At 35.5% G+C, this 17,726-nt stretch overlaps 2 protein-coding genes across 2 annotated transcripts in view; one reads left to right on the forward strand and one right to left on the reverse strand.

The window, feature by feature from the left end:
• The window catches only part of LOC145692482 (uncharacterized), a 617,057-nt gene that overhangs the window by 469,041 nt on the left and 130,290 nt on the right, over positions 1 to 17,726 (forward strand). The window lies entirely within an intron of this gene.
• The window catches only part of LOC145691949 (cholesterol 7-desaturase nvd-like), a 66,627-nt gene that overhangs the window by 28,975 nt on the left and 19,926 nt on the right, over positions 1 to 17,726 (reverse strand). Inside the window, exons 4-5 of the mRNA XM_081767250.1 lie at positions 12,577 to 12,765; positions 8,143 to 8,321 (exon numbers count right to left, since the gene is read on the reverse strand). Of these exons, the coding sequence (XP_081623376.1) occupies positions 8,143 to 8,321; positions 12,577 to 12,765 (368 nt within the window). The remainder of the gene's footprint in view (positions 1 to 8,142; positions 8,322 to 12,576; positions 12,766 to 17,726) is intronic.

A 17,726-nucleotide genomic window follows, 5' to 3' on the forward strand; every position in this document is an offset into this window, starting at 1 on the left:
AACTCTCTCATTTGCATTTATACATATAAAAATGTATGTTCCAACATAAGTCATGTATGCTTAGAGCAGAGTTTCTCAAAATGAATTTAAATGAAAGAAGTATGATATGAAACTAATGAGAACTGTATATAGAAATACTAGAAAAATACAACACATACAACGAAACCTGCACATTGAAATACAATTAAAATTGAAATCTAATGAGATACGTAAGCATGGTGTAATTTCACTAGTGCAGCAATGCCCGGTTCAATCTTCGTGACGAACATTATCAAGCCATTTTCAACTGATAAGCGATTTCTTATCTTTGTTCTAATGTTCACCATGAAAAAAAAAATCTTTCCCACAAGTACGATATAGCAAAGAATTATTACTTTTAAAGCAGCAGATACCAGACAAGGATATTCTTCTCTCCTCAACAGGCAGAACTTGTCCAAGTCTTCGTTATAGAAAACTAGTTGCAAAGACTTGTCGCATGATCATTCTATTATTTGGTCAAGAAGTTGTGGGCTTAGATCAGATACGTTAATGGCCTCTTCAATGAAGGAGTTTAACATCCATCTTGAACCAGCACCTTCGTCGTTGGAAATATAGATATTAGTTACTGTATCCACTGTCAGTGCCGGTCGCTGAAAAAAGGGGACACAAATTTCGGGGGAAGTGTGTTACTCATGTTAGAAAAGCACATGTGCACGTGTATAAAATAGAAGGAAAAATGTAATAAAATATGCTCAAAATCAAGGAAAGGCAGGGTTTACTTTTGAAAATTTTATTGACCTTCGTGCCAATCATGGTGGCGCTTCGCAACTATTCTGTAGACCTCACTTATATGTACGAAGACATCGTCGTATACTCTCGCCGCGGGCGCTGATTTTCCATGCCACGGCACTGTTCACTATAAACAAGAAATGGATTCTACTATTATGGAAATAGGTATGTTAAAAATCCCCTACAAACTTATTATAAAACACAAATCATAAAAGGATCGCTGGCAAGAGGATGTGATAAAAGGGGATCGTGATAGGAATTAGATTGAGAACCACTGGCCTAGAGTACACAATAACACACTGAGCAAGGCTATGTGATAATATGTAAAAAAGTACAGTATCACGTAACAGTTTCAACACAATAACTGTGTCTTCATCAGACTTCCACTTCTTCTTATTGCTTGGGAGTTGGCCATCACTTATATACTCTTCGGAGATCAACTTTTAATTAGGCTCCACCTCTTCATTAAAAAACTAACACTTGTGTGGCTTTCACTTTCACTTTTTAGCTGCACACGTGTTCAATTAAAAGTTTACTTTTTTCGCTGGATGCATTCTGCTCTCTAATCATCCTTATTTTCCTTGTTATTTTTTTCCTTTCTTTCTTCTTCCTTTTCGTTTCTTCTTCTTTATGCAGAATCTTCTCCCACTCCTTATTTACCGAGAATCCTACATTCCAGTTCATTACCTTGTCTACTGCCTTCATAATCTCCCTGGCTTCCTTCCATTTTCTCACCATAGTTCTGTTCTCTACTTCTATTACCTCTGCTCCTTCCCACCCTATCCTGTGGTTTGTCTCTTTCTGATGCTTGTATATCGCATTGTTGTCCCTTTTCAATCTTACATCATCCTGGTGCTGTTTAATCCTTTCTTGCATTTTCTTTTTTTGTTTTTTATATGTAAATTTTGTTACACTCCGCGCAGCCTACTCTTATATTACTCCCCTCTGATCTTTGTCCGCTACTGCTTTTCTCTTGGTTCTTCTTACTAGTTCAATTATTCTGCTTCCTCCTTTCCTGTACGTCCTAATTCCTACTTTCCGAAGCATTCTCTTTATCTTCTCTGTTTCTTTGCCTAGGCTTTCTATTCCAAACCATTTTTGTTTTTGTCTTCTTCCTCTTTCTTTCTCTCTCTTGTTATGTCTCTTGTGATCTTATCCTCTTCGTTGTATCCATTTCTCCTTAGCTGTGTCCAGAACTTCTTTAATGTAATTTTAACCACATTTCTTATAGTCTGAAAAAGAGTGCTGTCGGGTTACCTATGGTGAATGGGAGAGGGATACATATAAAAGATTTCTAGAAAATGATCGATATTAGTGTCGAATTCATAGTTTTCGGGGTCGCTTAGATAAGTAGTGAGACTTTCGATTTCGTTTAACTCCGATTAAGCTCTCATTAGTAGGGATGGGCACGAGCGACTTTTCTTTGAAACTCGACTCGACTCGAAACATATATCTTTGAGGTCTACTCTAGGACTCGGCGCGAAAGATATCCTCTAACTCGAGTCGGATTAGAGTCGAGTCGAACCAAAACAAGCCAAATCCTGTGTGTAGTCCTTCCTAGACAATACATAGACAATATAATTATTCTATTATCAATTACACTACTATTACTATAAATAATAATAATAATAATAATAATAATTATTATTATTATTGTTATTATGACAGCACCGTGCATAATCATGAACGATAGACGGTTAGTAAAGGAATACTAAAAGCTAGTTGACTGCCAACGTCGGTAGTCATGAAGTCTATAAGGCAAAGATATCGTTCATTACCCTAATCTGTAGCGTCGGTGGACTACAGATGGTCAACTATTGATCTCTCGCCAAAAATTGGTGGCCCCGCAGTGACGATCCGCGGTGGCCCCAGTTCCATTTTGAAAACTTTACTACCAGCGGAAGAGACGCGATGAAACGCCAAGGAACCACAAAATTACTCTCCCAAAATATGTTAAAATGCCTATATGTGTGATTTGTTTATTTTTAGGGGATTCAAAAAAACACAAAACAAATACCCCGGGGTGGACGCGAACTATCAATATTACGGTTACTAGGCATGTGCTCTTCTGACTTCCCCACGGAAACGATCATAAAAAGCTTGCTTGTTGAAGGATAAATCATTGACGTGTTAATTTAGCCAATCAGACAAACACCTACATATCGAGTTCTAGGAGGTGATACCGTGAACAGTTTCAGATTTATTGCTTTCTGGTGGGGTACTATCTATGTGCAAAATTTGAGCATAATAGCCGACATGAATCTTCGGTGCCTCTTATCTCTAGTACAATTTTAACCAGAGATGGTGTGGGTCAATGAAAATTTGATCCACGACCTACCATGACCCACTATTACCCATCACCCAAATGACCTACTGTTCCACTCTGCCCGTTCATCCATCGTGATCCACTCTGACCCACCACCAACTATGAATCACTCTAAACCATTACAAACAACTCCGACCCACCAAAATCCATCGATATCAACTCTGACCCATGATCCACGTCCTCCTCTCCATTGACTAAAGAGGTTACACTTGTAATGAAACAAGACTGTAAAATTATCACTTATCGGAGTTTGAATTTCTATCAATGGCTCAAGCACATTTCTGTTACAATACTGGTGGATATGACCTTTACGATATATAATGGCAAAGTGTTTCTTATCTTCCGAATTAAAATGAATTTAAATTTATCATATAAAATTATTTCTTTGTTGCCTTACAGACACATTTCAGTAGAAAATAGGATGAAATTTGAAAGTCTCAAGTCAAGGAAAAGTAGACCAACGTAAAAAAAGAAAGAAAAACTAATTATCTATATAATGAAGCATGCCGTACTAATTGAAAATGTACATGTAATTAAGTTTACAATACAAATTTATGGCCATTTTCCTCTCAACTTTATGGCTTGATTACCTTATGCTTTGAACGCTCCATATATTAAACACCAGCTTCAGCAATTAGAAATAGAAAGCAGTGAGTATAAAATTCAAAGAACTGTAGTTTTCATTACTCGCCTTGTTTCTCAACTAATATCAACCGTTTTCGATTATTTTTACAAATCAACCCACTACCAATTTCCAATATATAGAAAATGCACCCCCACCCCTCGCTCATAAAAGACAATTTTAAAAAATGCCAGGACATATTCTGTTTATTTTTAATAAAGAGTTATATGCTGAATTTCAGCTCTTAGTTGAACGGCTTGTGAGATACTCAATTTTTCGCAGAAATTCGGACTTCTACTTCCCCTAAGAATATGTGTTATAATGAAAGCGATACGCATATGATAACTTCCCAGTTTGGATTGGGGCCTTATTATATACCAAACGTCATTTCATTTGACTTTGCAATTTGACCGTGATGATTACGCAGACATAGTTACCTTCAATTTTTTATAATATAATTCATATGTTACAGGTGATTCAAAAATATTTTTCAAGCAATTAGCTCCTATAGAAGCTCACAGGCTGCATCCCAAAATCCAACTCCTACTATCCTATAAAAATCCAAAAGTGACTGAACTTTTTTATTAGAAACAAATGACAAAAGACAAAAAATGGAGATTTTGAAAGTAAAGTGTAGAAAAGATCACCAGTGTTCAGAAGATGTTGTCTACAATGCACTGAACAGAATGGGTCGGAGATGAGTGTGAGTCACGGTGAGTGGTGTTTCGCAGTAGGCCACGTCCTTTCGAGCCACGATCCACTGACCCACTCACAAACCTTGACCCATTTCACCCACTTAGCAATCGACCCATTGACCAACTCCATCTTTGATTTTAATATGTCTTCTTTCATTTAAAAGACGAAACATACACCCACACAATTTTTTCGTCGATTGCGAAGGTTGGCTTCATATAGTAGTGAAATGGTCATTTTTCGCACGGTGAGAAATTGATATGATTAAAACACCCATCTTGAAGTGGGTACAAATTACCTTCCAAAGTTATTAGAAACGCTCTCTCAACCCAGAAAACTATAAATTCAACAAATATTTCAGTAATTTTTGAGATTATATTTTTGTCTCCCATGCCATCATCCTGTAAAGATGGGGATGAATTTGGATGTGAACTCCATTCTGCGCATCACTATTCATCTCAATGACAAAGAAAATTATGATCAGAATTATGAAAATTATGAAAAAAGAGATATCAGTCGTTTTACATTATTTTTACATGCCACACATCCCAACTTCCATTACTTCATACTACCGCAATATTTTCTTCTTAGATTGAAAATAATATGTCCCCCAAGTTTGGTAAATGTTGCCCCAGACATTAAGGAGTTACGCTGGTATATACAGTTATTCAGAAACACTTAAATTCTTACAGCATTCGAGCAAAGCCTTCGATGCTGCCCCCGCGAATTCAAAATCCAGCTGATATGTTCGTTCAGAAATATTTCTATTTATCTCGGTGATAACGAAACTATGGATTCTACACTAATATCGGTCGTTTTAAATCATTGTATATGTTACTCAACTCTTGATTCTCCTTATTAGATGTGCTAGGGGATTTTACTCCTGCTGGAAGTTGAACTTAAGGGCCATCAGAACTGCTCCCAATGAACTTGGGGACCCCTAAAGATATGGATTCGACACTAACATTTCTCATTTTCAATTACTACTACATGTCAAAATTTCACACACACCTTCAGGGTGCTAGTGAGGGCTTAACTTACGTGACACCTGGAGTGCCACTCTTTATCTAATCCACCCCGAAAATTATGGATTCGACACTAATGTCGGTCTTTTTTTATAATTTTGATGTCAGCCCCTTTCATTCTCCTAGGAGAGCAAACGGATACTGCCACCGTTAGGACTAAATTTGGTCTTAAATGACATTAAAATTTCTACCAATTAATTTAGCAACCAGTGTTGCATTTAAAAGCTCGGCGTCCCTACGCACTTTTGCTCTCGGCGCCCCCAATAACTACATATTTCTCCGCCCCTTCATCCCTAACTTAAAAATAAAACTTAATTCGAATATGCTTAATTAGTGAATTTATTACAGTTAAATACCACTCACTACGTGCTACAGCTACAACTACGTAACAAAAATACCAAATGTGAAACATGTTCTGAATTATTTTTAGATTTCTTACGCTATTATTAAACATACTAGAATATTAAAAGAGGATTGTTCATGAAATAGTATATTTGCTCTAGATTTTTAAATTTTTCATACGGAAAAAATTAAAATATTATTCAAGATTTAAACTTTGCACTATGCAAATATGTTGCCCTCTAGGCAATGGAACTAATCTGAAATGTGGACTAATGTTGACTAATGGGATATGCGGCACTGTTAGCGGCGCTGAAAACTTACGATTCGATTCTAATATCGGTTGATTTCGATATTTTTTGTCGCTACGTAACCACCCTGGGTGCTAATGAGAGCTTAATTGGACTTGAATTGAAAGTAGAACTATTCACCTAAGCGACCACGAAACTATGGATACCAATACTAATATCGACCCGTTTCTAGCATTTTTGAAATGTATCCCGACAGTACTCTTTCCCAGATTGTAAGAAATATAGTTAAAATTGTTCTAGATATATCAGAATTATATTGAAACACACACATACATCCACTTTTATATGCTGTATAAATAGAAAGTGGGCGAGCGAGCGAGAGAGAGAGCGACTCAAGGCATCACCACTTCCACATTGCAAAGCATATATATATCAGGAATTGAATTGAAAATCTATGTAAAGACATTCTGATGTGGCATGCTTCATAAGGACAATTCCAGTCTGCTCACGTGACCTTTGGGGTTCATGAATTTCTGGCAAGCGTTGCGACTTTGGATTCACTGTTTATACCCTCTGTTTATGCATCGAATAATTTTTCAAGAACATAAATGACATGCTGTATTAAGAATGTTGAGAATTACCCTCTATATGACAAATAGCTGCAAATAAATACACTACATGATTTATTTATTGCTATTGAACGAGTTTTTAACTTGTATTTAACATTCTCATATATAATACCGACCCACTGTGAAAATTATCTCAGATGTTATATTTTAAACATAATAATTACTATGTTCTGCAATGATTGTTATACTGTATATATACACAACTGATGTACTTTAATGTAATTATATTATATAATTTTTCATGCATTGCGGAAAATATAATTTAAAAGAAAAGCATTGACCCAGAAGAGAATCGAACTCACAACCTTATGATTTGAAATCCGACAGCTTACCAATGAGCTAACACAAGGACCTCTGGAGCCATGCTTCTAGCGATGTATAACGGTTCTCAAGAAAATTATGACATTCATATCCACTACAAACGCTGTTTTTGTTCTACTTTGACTTTTATTTTAGTACTCAAGAGATAGTTATATTCTATGTCTTAATTTTGAGCATTCTTTTACATATGGAAAGATTCTTTAACGTATCTAAATGTTCCATCACTAATGGAGAGCTAAATGACAAACAAGCATGTGCTGACATTAATACAAGGTTTCGAAATATTGTATTATTAAGTATTTCAATCAATGTTGCTTTTTTTTTCAACACTTGATAACAAGTCTTATTATATTTAAAAGAAGAAAAACACATCTGCAAACTTTTTCCGATTACAAAGGCTTTCTTGGAGGTTCGAACCTGGTTTACTATTTTCCGAAGATACCCGAAGTTGGGTTTAGAAAATGTTTGCCTCAAAACACCAATAAAGAATGCGCTCAACCTTTTTGAGACAAGGTGTACATGCAAAAATTAGTAAGTTAAGTACAAAGTGAAATATTCAAGATTCAAGTTTTAAAAGAGAAATTATTGAAATGTATTATTGATATTTCTTAAAAGTGACGCATATAGTAAGTAGATAAAGTAATTAGAGAAAAGGAATTAAAAGATTTGTGTAGAAAAAATAATGTGTTTATTGATTCTATATGCTATTGATTGAATATTTGAAGATCGATAATTACTGAAAAGTTGTTGTGAACAATAGTGTTTGAATAATTATCACATACGTTTGAAGCTACCACTATTCAGTGATGATACCTACAGTGAGAGAATATACTTTTCCCAGAATCCTATAGAGTACTGATACGGAATATATTGCTAAGTGTTTAATTCGAAGTAGTAAATGAAATAACGAAACTTTAACCAAACTCGCTATATTATACTTGTATTGCAAGGTAGTAAATTTATGCTTTTGAATTTAAATTTATTTGAAGAATGATAACGAGATCTCTAACCATACACGCATTTCGTAGATCTTATTTAGTAATCCTTAATTTTAATTTTTAAATAATAAGTATAAACTCCTACTTAGCTTTGGTAGCGTAAGATGAAATTCCTTGAAATGAACTTAGAAACTACAGAAGTTTCTTTTAAAGACATTTAAAAATCTTACTGCGACATGAGTATTAGCGAAGAACTCGGATCTTCCTATGTATTTCCATTTACCATTTTCAACTTCGTCTATTGCAGGGGGCCACCAATAGGGTTCTTTTCCTTCAGCATGATACCAAACAAATATTAAACTATTTCTCTCCAGACATTGCCAACTTTTCACCTTCGCAAAGTTTGGTACTGAAAAGAAAACATTATTCTAATGTGATTGTTAAACTACAAGAAAAATAACTAACAAATGACTTTGTTAGATAAATTTAATTTTAAGTGTAAATTTTCATAGCCAACATGCCTTATAAGAAAAAGATCTACGTAGGTTGACTAACATTATTAGTTGACGTTAACATTTCAACTAAATTCAATCTGTTAGTGTAGAAACAACGCTATTCCGAGCTCTATATACAGGGTGTTTCAAAACAACACCGACAACTGCTATTTTGTTCAGTAAGAGGAATGACGTCGTTGCCTTGAGAGAACTGCCTGTTGGGTAGAGTGGTTTGTGTATACTATTTACTTGCTCTATATCAAGGTCAGGGACTTTCTTTCCAACTTTTTTATAAGAGCGATTATCCACAGAGGTAGGAGGTATGGAAGATTGCTAAGGTAGTTTTTTATCAACAATGTAACTGGTAGAGATAATAGCGTCATTGACAACACGCGCTGGTGAAGAGTAAAGAGCAAAGGGATTTCCAGTTACTGCTCGGGTAAATAGGAGAGTGGAGAGGCATATCAGCAGATGCTGAAGAAGGGTAGGAACCGAAGTAGTGTCCGTGGTCACAAGCGGCGATTTTCAAGAGTCGTCTCCAGACTCAGTAGTAGGTAGCGACCGAGAAAACTATAATGAGTCTTGAAACAATTCAGACATCTCAAAGGTAGGTTAATAGTGTTTTTTATTTTATTTTATTTTATTTTATTTAAGAATGTGAGAAATCCTTTTCGAACAAGAGTGAAAATAATTAACCATAGCACAAAAGAGTTTGACAATTAATTTGGATAGAATATGTTCGTTTCATTTACATATGTATCACACGAGCACCGTTTAACACAGAAATTCGTACTTATTTGATCATATTAATTCCCTATGTCCTTTTCAACACCATAGTTACTTAGGATCGAAGTAACAACACTATCATCAGGCTCGAGTGGAAGATCAGATGCATGTATACACATAATATTGTTGCTGGCGTTTTATAACATTACTAAATTTTCCGAGCCATCGCTTTCAAGAAAAGGGAGTTCACGCGGAAGGGGAGACCGGGGCTGGTTGTTCGAACTTTTCATTCTTTGTTTTTTATGAGCAGATGGTACACTGTATTGCAATGTAATGGATGTGTACAGACAGACTAATGTTTCCTCTAATAAATTCAATTTTTGTTTTTGTTTTGTTGCTTACAGTTTTCGAGAAATACATTTTTCTTTCTTCTAAAATGGATTATGCCAACCGACCCCTAGTAAGGGGCTCGTTGGCTGATATTGTGGGGCTAGTTGGCATACTTTTTAAATGTAGCAAAACACGAACAAAAATTGGATTTATTAGAAATATACGTTACTTTTTTTAAATTCTATTATATATATTGCAATGAAGCAGGCTATTTGAATTTTGAAATGACTTTTATTCACAACATTTAAAATTATCAGCATTATGAAATATGGAAACTTCTTTCTTTCATTCTACCTTGGTTGTCATGACATTGAAAGCTACAAGATTATCAAACCACATCAGTCTTAAGATGATTTGGTGTAGGTAAATTCTTCATATTATTTATTTCAAAATGTAATTAAAATAACTGAACTATCAAGAAATGTAGTTTATTTCCCGCTGTTCACAAAGTAGCTAAGAGAAACTAAGATATGAGCTGAATTATGGACAAATACAGTTTATTCCCTACTTTCCACAAGGAAAGAAAAAGCAATAGCTAGGCCTCTATTTTTGTAACAAAAGAGTACATACAAAATATTCTTCATCCTGAGAATTAGGCCTATTCAAAAAATTCAGAGTTCGGCATACAGCCTTATCACGATTTCTAAATTTTGACAGTAATCCAATACGTGCATTTTATTCTATAACATTGAAGTAAAAGATTGGTAAAACTGTAAACAACATAACAATAAAACAAACAATTTAACAATAAAAGTAAAATGAAATAAAATTCCACACTGAGTTGTTTGGCGCACTTGGCAACCTATCCCAAATGCTATACGCCAACTAACTCCAAGTCCATGTTGTGCAACAAAATCGTAATTACTTAGCAATTATTTGGCATTTACATTTCATTGTTTGAATATCCATAAAAATAAAGTTCAGATTTAACTAATGCTATATTACTTATCTCTGTACTCCAAGTAGTGACGATTCTGAGATATTGTACGGAGAACTGAAAAAAAATACTTCAGACTGGCAAAAACACTCTTTATCTAATAAACGCCATAATCTGCAAGTTACAAATTCCATATGAAGGTGGCAGCTGCATCCATAGGTCGCTCTTTTATGACAACAGCAACAGCTCATTATGTTAATTAATGAAGGAGTTATATGCAGTTCGTCAACCAGTCCCTGCTGCCAACCAGCCCCGGTCTCCCCTATATCATGTAGATTTTTTTTTCAGAAACTAGTACTACAAATTTTCAGAAGTATACAGTATTCTTTCCTAGCAAATTGAATCCTAGCAATTTGATTGAGTTGGAGTTTTATCATCAATTCAAAGGTCTGTAGAGCAGTAGAAGTCTCTATGTGTTGATTTTTCAAACGCTATTTTAACAGTATTTTGTCGAATTGGGCGATGATAGTTCACTGATTTGTACTTTCAAATCACAAGAACAAAACAGTCAACACACTCCTGACGAAGAAAAATACAAAACTCGATGAAATAGGTAAATTATACTCACAGAAAATATCTCTTGAAGTGAAATGAAATCTTTGAGTTTTACGTCCCACAGTTATGCCGGCTAGGCTACAGGAGACAGTGATGATGAGAAATGAATGAAATGGTGGATTGAAGAAAGAAGGGAGGAAACGGAAGAACCCTGTGAAAACGCACATGGTGTTCGTCCACCACAAAGTTCACTTGGCGGGAGCTGGGATTGAACCCGAGACAACATGCACTGAAGGTGAACGTTGTACCACTGAGCCACTCTCTGAACATTCCACTCACTGATATGTTGACGAACAAAATTTTAACAAAAGTCTCTCGTCTGGGGCACTCAGAACACATGTCTGAACAAAACCAGCACTAAGGCAAGAATTTTACCACTGAACCACCGCAGCACATGAATTTTGTATTACGTGATTCCAAGTTGCAAATGGTAAGATTGGTACACTTATGCAATATATTATACTGGCCATCCCTAGAATTAGGTTCACTCACATTAATTCTAAATTCATTTAAGTTTTTTGTGAGGATTTTCCTGTTATTTCTCATCATATTTTTTTCTCATTTCAAGATTCCCAAACGGTATCCATCCTTCTCTGATATCGCAATTTCTACACCAAGTTTTATTTTACTTTCTGTTGATCGATTGTTTATTGTATTTCATTATATTTCCTGTAATTAAATAGTTTTTCTTTTACCTTCCTTTCTTTTGCTAATATTATCTGGTATAGTTATTCCTTCATTTCACTTAACGCACTTTTTCTAGTTGTACTTTTTTCTTACTTATCATCGAAAGTATGAATGGATTCATAAATAACAGAATTGCCCTCATTTTTCTCTTCTATTTTTGTTCATGTTTCTGCACTTTCTCGTCTATTCCCTCTCTTGTGATATTCTGTGATTGATTCTAAGTGGCAGTAGCATGATAACTAACTCTCACGACTGTTTTCTTAAAGGTTCTGCATGTAAGACCACACATCTGCCTAGTAAAAGTGACTCATCCATTACTTCTGTGGCTGTACGGTATTGTGGCTAAAAAATCGTGAAATTTGAACAAATTAATCATTTACCACGAAAACAAGGAAAAATACAAGGTTAAAAAAATACATACCGCAAGTAGGGTTAATGGAGGACTTCAATTTTTTGCGAACATTAAACTTTCTCACAAAGCTTCCGAAATACGGAGATATTTTTTTTTCCATTAAAAACACCTGAAGTTAAGTTTCAGTATTTTCGAAAATTCTGTTCTTGGAGGAAGGCAGCAATTTTTGTTATAATCTAATTTCCGATTATTCGTCCCGTAAATGTCAGATGTGAGAACTCACTTAATTTACTGGTGGGAAACCCAGTATATAAACTTATAATTAAGAATGATAGAACATGTTAACGAGTACTTGCAAGAAATATACTTCTAAAAGCGAAAGAAGTAGCAATTTTTCCAATATTATTATTGTTACATATATTAAATATTATTTTCATCAGGCAAAGAAATATCAATTTTGCATTCTATTACTATATCATATAAAATGTGGGAGGCTGAAATTAAATCCAGACTAATTTCTTACCATTCTCCGTGTATGGAATTGATACACATTTTCCATCAACTCCTGAGAATTTCCATCCATGAAATGGACATTCGAGGCAATTACCTTGCACCGAACCACCAATGGCAAGGTTAGCGCCCAAGTGTGGACAATATGCGTCTAACACATGTACTTTCCCCTGTCTTGTGCGAAACACTGCGAAATTCTCACCTGCGAAACAAATTAAACTGCTGTAAACTCATCTATTAAAGCGAAAACATTTTAAGTTAAACATTTTGCGAGGAATATCAACGAAATCCAGCAAAGTGTTATAAAAATTTTCATGAAAGTTCTGCATGTTAAAAATAATTAAAATAATTAAAATAATAAATCTGGAAGATCTAAAACTAGTAGCATAAAATATACACTCATAAGCAGGAACATGTCTATAATATACTCTCAATCTCGTATGCCTTCCCAATTACTCGTACAAAGAAAAATATTTGTAAAAAACAACAAAGCAATATAGATATTTAATTTTGTGTACGGAAAAGAAGAATGATCATGAGCCTGCGATCATGAGTCTGCATCTTTGATTATTGTCCATGAAGGATTGTCAATAGCGTGAAATCATAATGATTTTGTACCTTTCAGTTGGTCTTTCTTTCTTCTTTCTTGTGCTCTTGCTTTCCTTTAGCGTAAACTAAAAGGGATGCACAAGAATAAGAAGACATATATTCGCTTAAATGACTGGCCGTCTCATATATATATCAATGATCTTTTCTCCTCTGCCCTTTACACTTTTTGTGAAGGAGAGGATAACAAAGATTAGAGTATATTTTTCCAAAGAAATCTTTCTCCATTCATTTCTATTCTCTGACTTTTTTTTTTTTTTTTTTTTTTTTTTTTAGGGATCGGAATTTTCGATCTTCACATAGTTCAGAAGATGACACCTTCTTCTTCCCCTCCCATTCCCAAGGAGATAACATCTCCAAACCACGAGTTCTGGTTTGGACATCTCTCCCACCGATCACAATCTTTCTGTATTTTGATCACTTGTCACAGAAGAAATCACTTGATAACCGGACCGTGCAAAGTGCTGTTCAATAGTTCTTCGCATGCACACTCCAGATTTGTTCGATATGGAGTCCAATATTTGGTTTAGATATCAAAAAACGCATATCTTCAACCTGAAACTATGACTGAAGTGGTATTGCAATTTTCAAACTTTTCGTCTTCGAACGTGGCACATGTCCGGTAGCCATTTCAATCTCACCAACACTATTTCGATAAAACATCTTGATAACACTGTTTTCGTTTGTTTGATTAAATTGGATTTGTTCGTTTATTACTCATTTTCTGTGTACACAGACTTGATATTTACATCTTAGTGCATAATCAACATACATTAACTCCCATCCTAAATCGAACCCGGGACAATGTGGCTTAGGTTTATACATAAAAAAGCCGGAAATATACTATGAGAAAATACATCCCAGCACGTATGATTAAGAACACGAGGAACCGGGAAGTTGGCGATCTTTAACACTTCCGACTTCCCGATAAATAATTCCCTATCCGTTGTTATTAAGACTTGCCTTTTATTCACTTTGGGATCATTGAAATTTAACGATCTTATGATTATGCTCGTTAAGCTAACGAATACGGATAATTAACACAAGCGTATGATGATGAAAGAATTGGTGGGATGAAATTCTGAGTGGAAACGAGAGTATCCCCCCCACCCGCAAAAAAAACTCACGAACACGATATTCTTCACTACAAACATACGTAGCCGGGGTTCGACTCAGGGACGTCACGTCCCAGAGGTAAGTGCTATACCATTGAACACACTTGTCACTCTGCCTATCTTGAAGTCATTACTTGAGAGCATATCTGGGGATTATACTGTGTGAAAAATCCCTTTCATATCTATTGCACCTTGATGAATTATGCATTTTTGGATTGTGTATTTATGACTCCATTTATGCTATGCACCACTAGTCTACAGTTTCCCGAATTTGAAACAGCTCGTGTTGAAATTTTAGCTTTCTGACGATTTGGAACAACCCTAGTTCTGATTTTTTTTTTTTCGCAAAGGCCCGTATTTTTATCTTATTTTGATGTCAGGATTCGCCTCTTTCAGTTTCTCGGAGTATTTCATTTACAAGCTGTATATCTCTTAAGGCTTTAAAACACGCCAAACATTGTCTTCTCAATTTCATTGTTGAAGTATAGAATGAGTCCACCACATAGGCGCCGACTTTGGGGGGGCAGAGCACTTTTGCCCCCCCCCAATATTTTAAGGTGGGGTCCTCACCCCCCCAATATAATCCAGTTGAGGAAGACTTACCAAAGAGGAGCAAGAATTTCTGTCGTAAATTACGTCGTCCCTTTAATTCAATATTAGGAACAGCCTTCTTATTCGATAAAAAACACCGTTTTCAAATCGGCGTTTAACCCTTTTAGGATATCCACTTTTTGAGATAAATTTTAGACTTTCACTCAAACAGCTACTGCTTCCTTACTATTTATCGTAGAATCGTGGTTTATACCTCGTTTTTCTCAGGGTAGCTCATACTTTCCAACGGTACCACTCTCTTGTCCGTATTATACACCAGAAATAAGAAAATTGAAAACACAAACAAAATCGAAAAAATCGAAATTTTTGTGCCCCTCTGGCCCGGGCCTGAGTTCACGTAGGGATCTAAACCTTTTTTTAAAATCTTGTTCTATACATAATACGTGCGCTAAATTTCGTTCTTGTATCTTGAAAACTGAGGTCGGGAGAAATTTTTGAAAGTCTGAAGGTGACCCATCTTTTCATATATGTATATAAATAGAGGAAGTTCGGGTATTATGGAATAGTCGGATAATATGGAATACCTCATTATCTCGCCTGTGATGGTTGCTTCCAAGCGGAGAGGAAAGAAACTACTATCTCACGTCCCCATGATGCTCTACAGTCAGTCTCTATGTGATTGTGACATTCGTTGTGTTGATAGACGTGAAAATCTGATTTCTTATTCAGGAATACTTTTACAGATGAGTGATTTACAACCTGTATTTTCCTATTGAAATGTAATAGAACAACAATTCTTTATTTACTATGACGTTGGATATACAGAGTGGTAGTTTGATCAGCGTCATTATGCTATACGTCTTCGAATGAGTTTAAGAGCTCTTTCGTTTCCAAGGTGGTGTGGTGGAGGGCAATATGGAATACCCGCAAGGAAAGCATGGTATTCCGTATTCCGTATGGTATTCCGATTACAAAAATATCTATCGGTATTGGGCAATTAAATATACATTTATGATGACAACAATGCTAAGTGTATGTTTTATTACAGCAGATTTTCTGATGATACAAGGGGTGAGCTTGGTTCCAGCGTTCATCATGTTTAATGTGAGCACACAATGACTGTGCCGATCCTGAAGCAGAGTATTATATTTATGACTTTTGCAAGTAATCACAATCAGTTATGGCTTGGCATTCAGAATTTTCATATATTGTCACTGCATTCATTGTGTGTTCAACAGAACACTCATTACTTTTCTGTATAGCATTTGTATTCCATTCTCGACTATTTCATATTACCCTCCAAAGTGGTTTCTTTACAAATTATAAATTTTACCCACCCCTGTAATGAAAATTCTTTATCAAGATATACATAAATAAAGCCAAATATGTAACGCGTATAGAAAATACTTGTTTTCCTTTTTGTTTCAATGTGCAATTATTAACCAAGTTACAAGCGAAACAAAAATGGTATTCCATAATACCCACCCGAATTTTCTCTATGTATACCTAGGTATAAAATATTTTTAAAATGTACTGTGTCGTTCCTATTTAGCCTAGAGTCATGCTTCAAACGCCATTTTCTTCAGTATAAAAGCCCTTTCCAACGATATCACTCACATGTCCGTATCATACACCTAAACCAGATAATTAGGAAAAAACTCGGAAGTATTTTTGCAAATCCAACCAAAACATTTTGCCCCTCTGGCCTAGTTTTGGGTTAATGTAGGGATCTGATTTTTGTCTAAAAATACATTGTTATGTACATAATACGTGTGCAAAATTCCAATCTTGTATCTTAAAAACAAAGGACAGAAAAATTGTTGAAAGTCTGATTTTAGGCTCTCTCTATATACACACACACATACGTATATATTTATTATAAAAATTCACTGCGTCATTACTATTTAGCCTAGAGTCATGGCTTAAACGTTATTTTTTTTTAGTATAACAAGCCCTTTCCAACACATGTACGTATCGTATTCTTGAACTGGAAAAATCGGGAAAACAGAATTTTTTTCTAAAAAATTCAGCCCCTCGGAACATTTGCAGCCCTCGTGCCCGGACTCGGCTTCACGTAGAGATCTCAGAAAAATTTGAGAAATATCCAAAAATACATACAATTCCAATCTGATATCGTGAAAACTACAGGCGTGAATAGTTTTGAAATTTGCCTTAAAAAGTAAAAAGTCACGCACTTCCGCCCCCACTTGGCGCAGCCAAGTTGACCATCCGGTTCCAAAACGTATCTGGGGTGTTCTTTGGTCTATCCTTGACTTGACTAATAAAAGAACGGCTTAAATACCTGTTATAGAACCTAAATAAGAGGTCAAAGACCATAGTACGTCATGGTAACCAAAAATTACCAAAAATCCTAAAAGAGTTAATAGAGCACTGAAGCTTCAACCAACACTATGGTAACACTGATCTGAGAAGTGAAGATCAATGTGGTGCAGTGAAGTTCCCAGAATTTGAACCTGAATTTGTTTTAATGCGTTTACACAAATTTGACTTAGGTCATGAATTTAGCAGTGGAGCGGATGCAGCAGACCGAGATCTGGAGGGAAGGGGGCCTTTATCCAGCAGTTGATAGAAAACGGCTGAATATGATTATATATTTATTCATTGTTTTGGCCCCCCCAATATTTTCTTCAAGTCGGCGCCTATGGTCCACCATATCATTTCCGAAAGAACAGAAAATAATTCAAGGCGCTGGTGCTGTTCTATCATATGAATAAAATATCAAGTGAATTTTGTGGTGAGCAAATATCGTGTGCCTAGGTTTTCTCAGGGTTCTCCTTTTTCCTACCACTTTCTTCATTCCATCATTCATTTGCATCACCACCTTCTTTAAGCGACATACCATATAACCATGGAACCTTAAAGTGAAAGA

This window comes from Thermobia domestica, chromosome 8 (genome assembly GCF_964235325.1).
Source record: "Thermobia domestica chromosome 8, izTheDome1.hap1.1, whole genome shotgun sequence".
Taxonomy (NCBI): Eukaryota; Metazoa; Arthropoda; class Insecta; order Zygentoma; family Lepismatidae; genus Thermobia; species Thermobia domestica.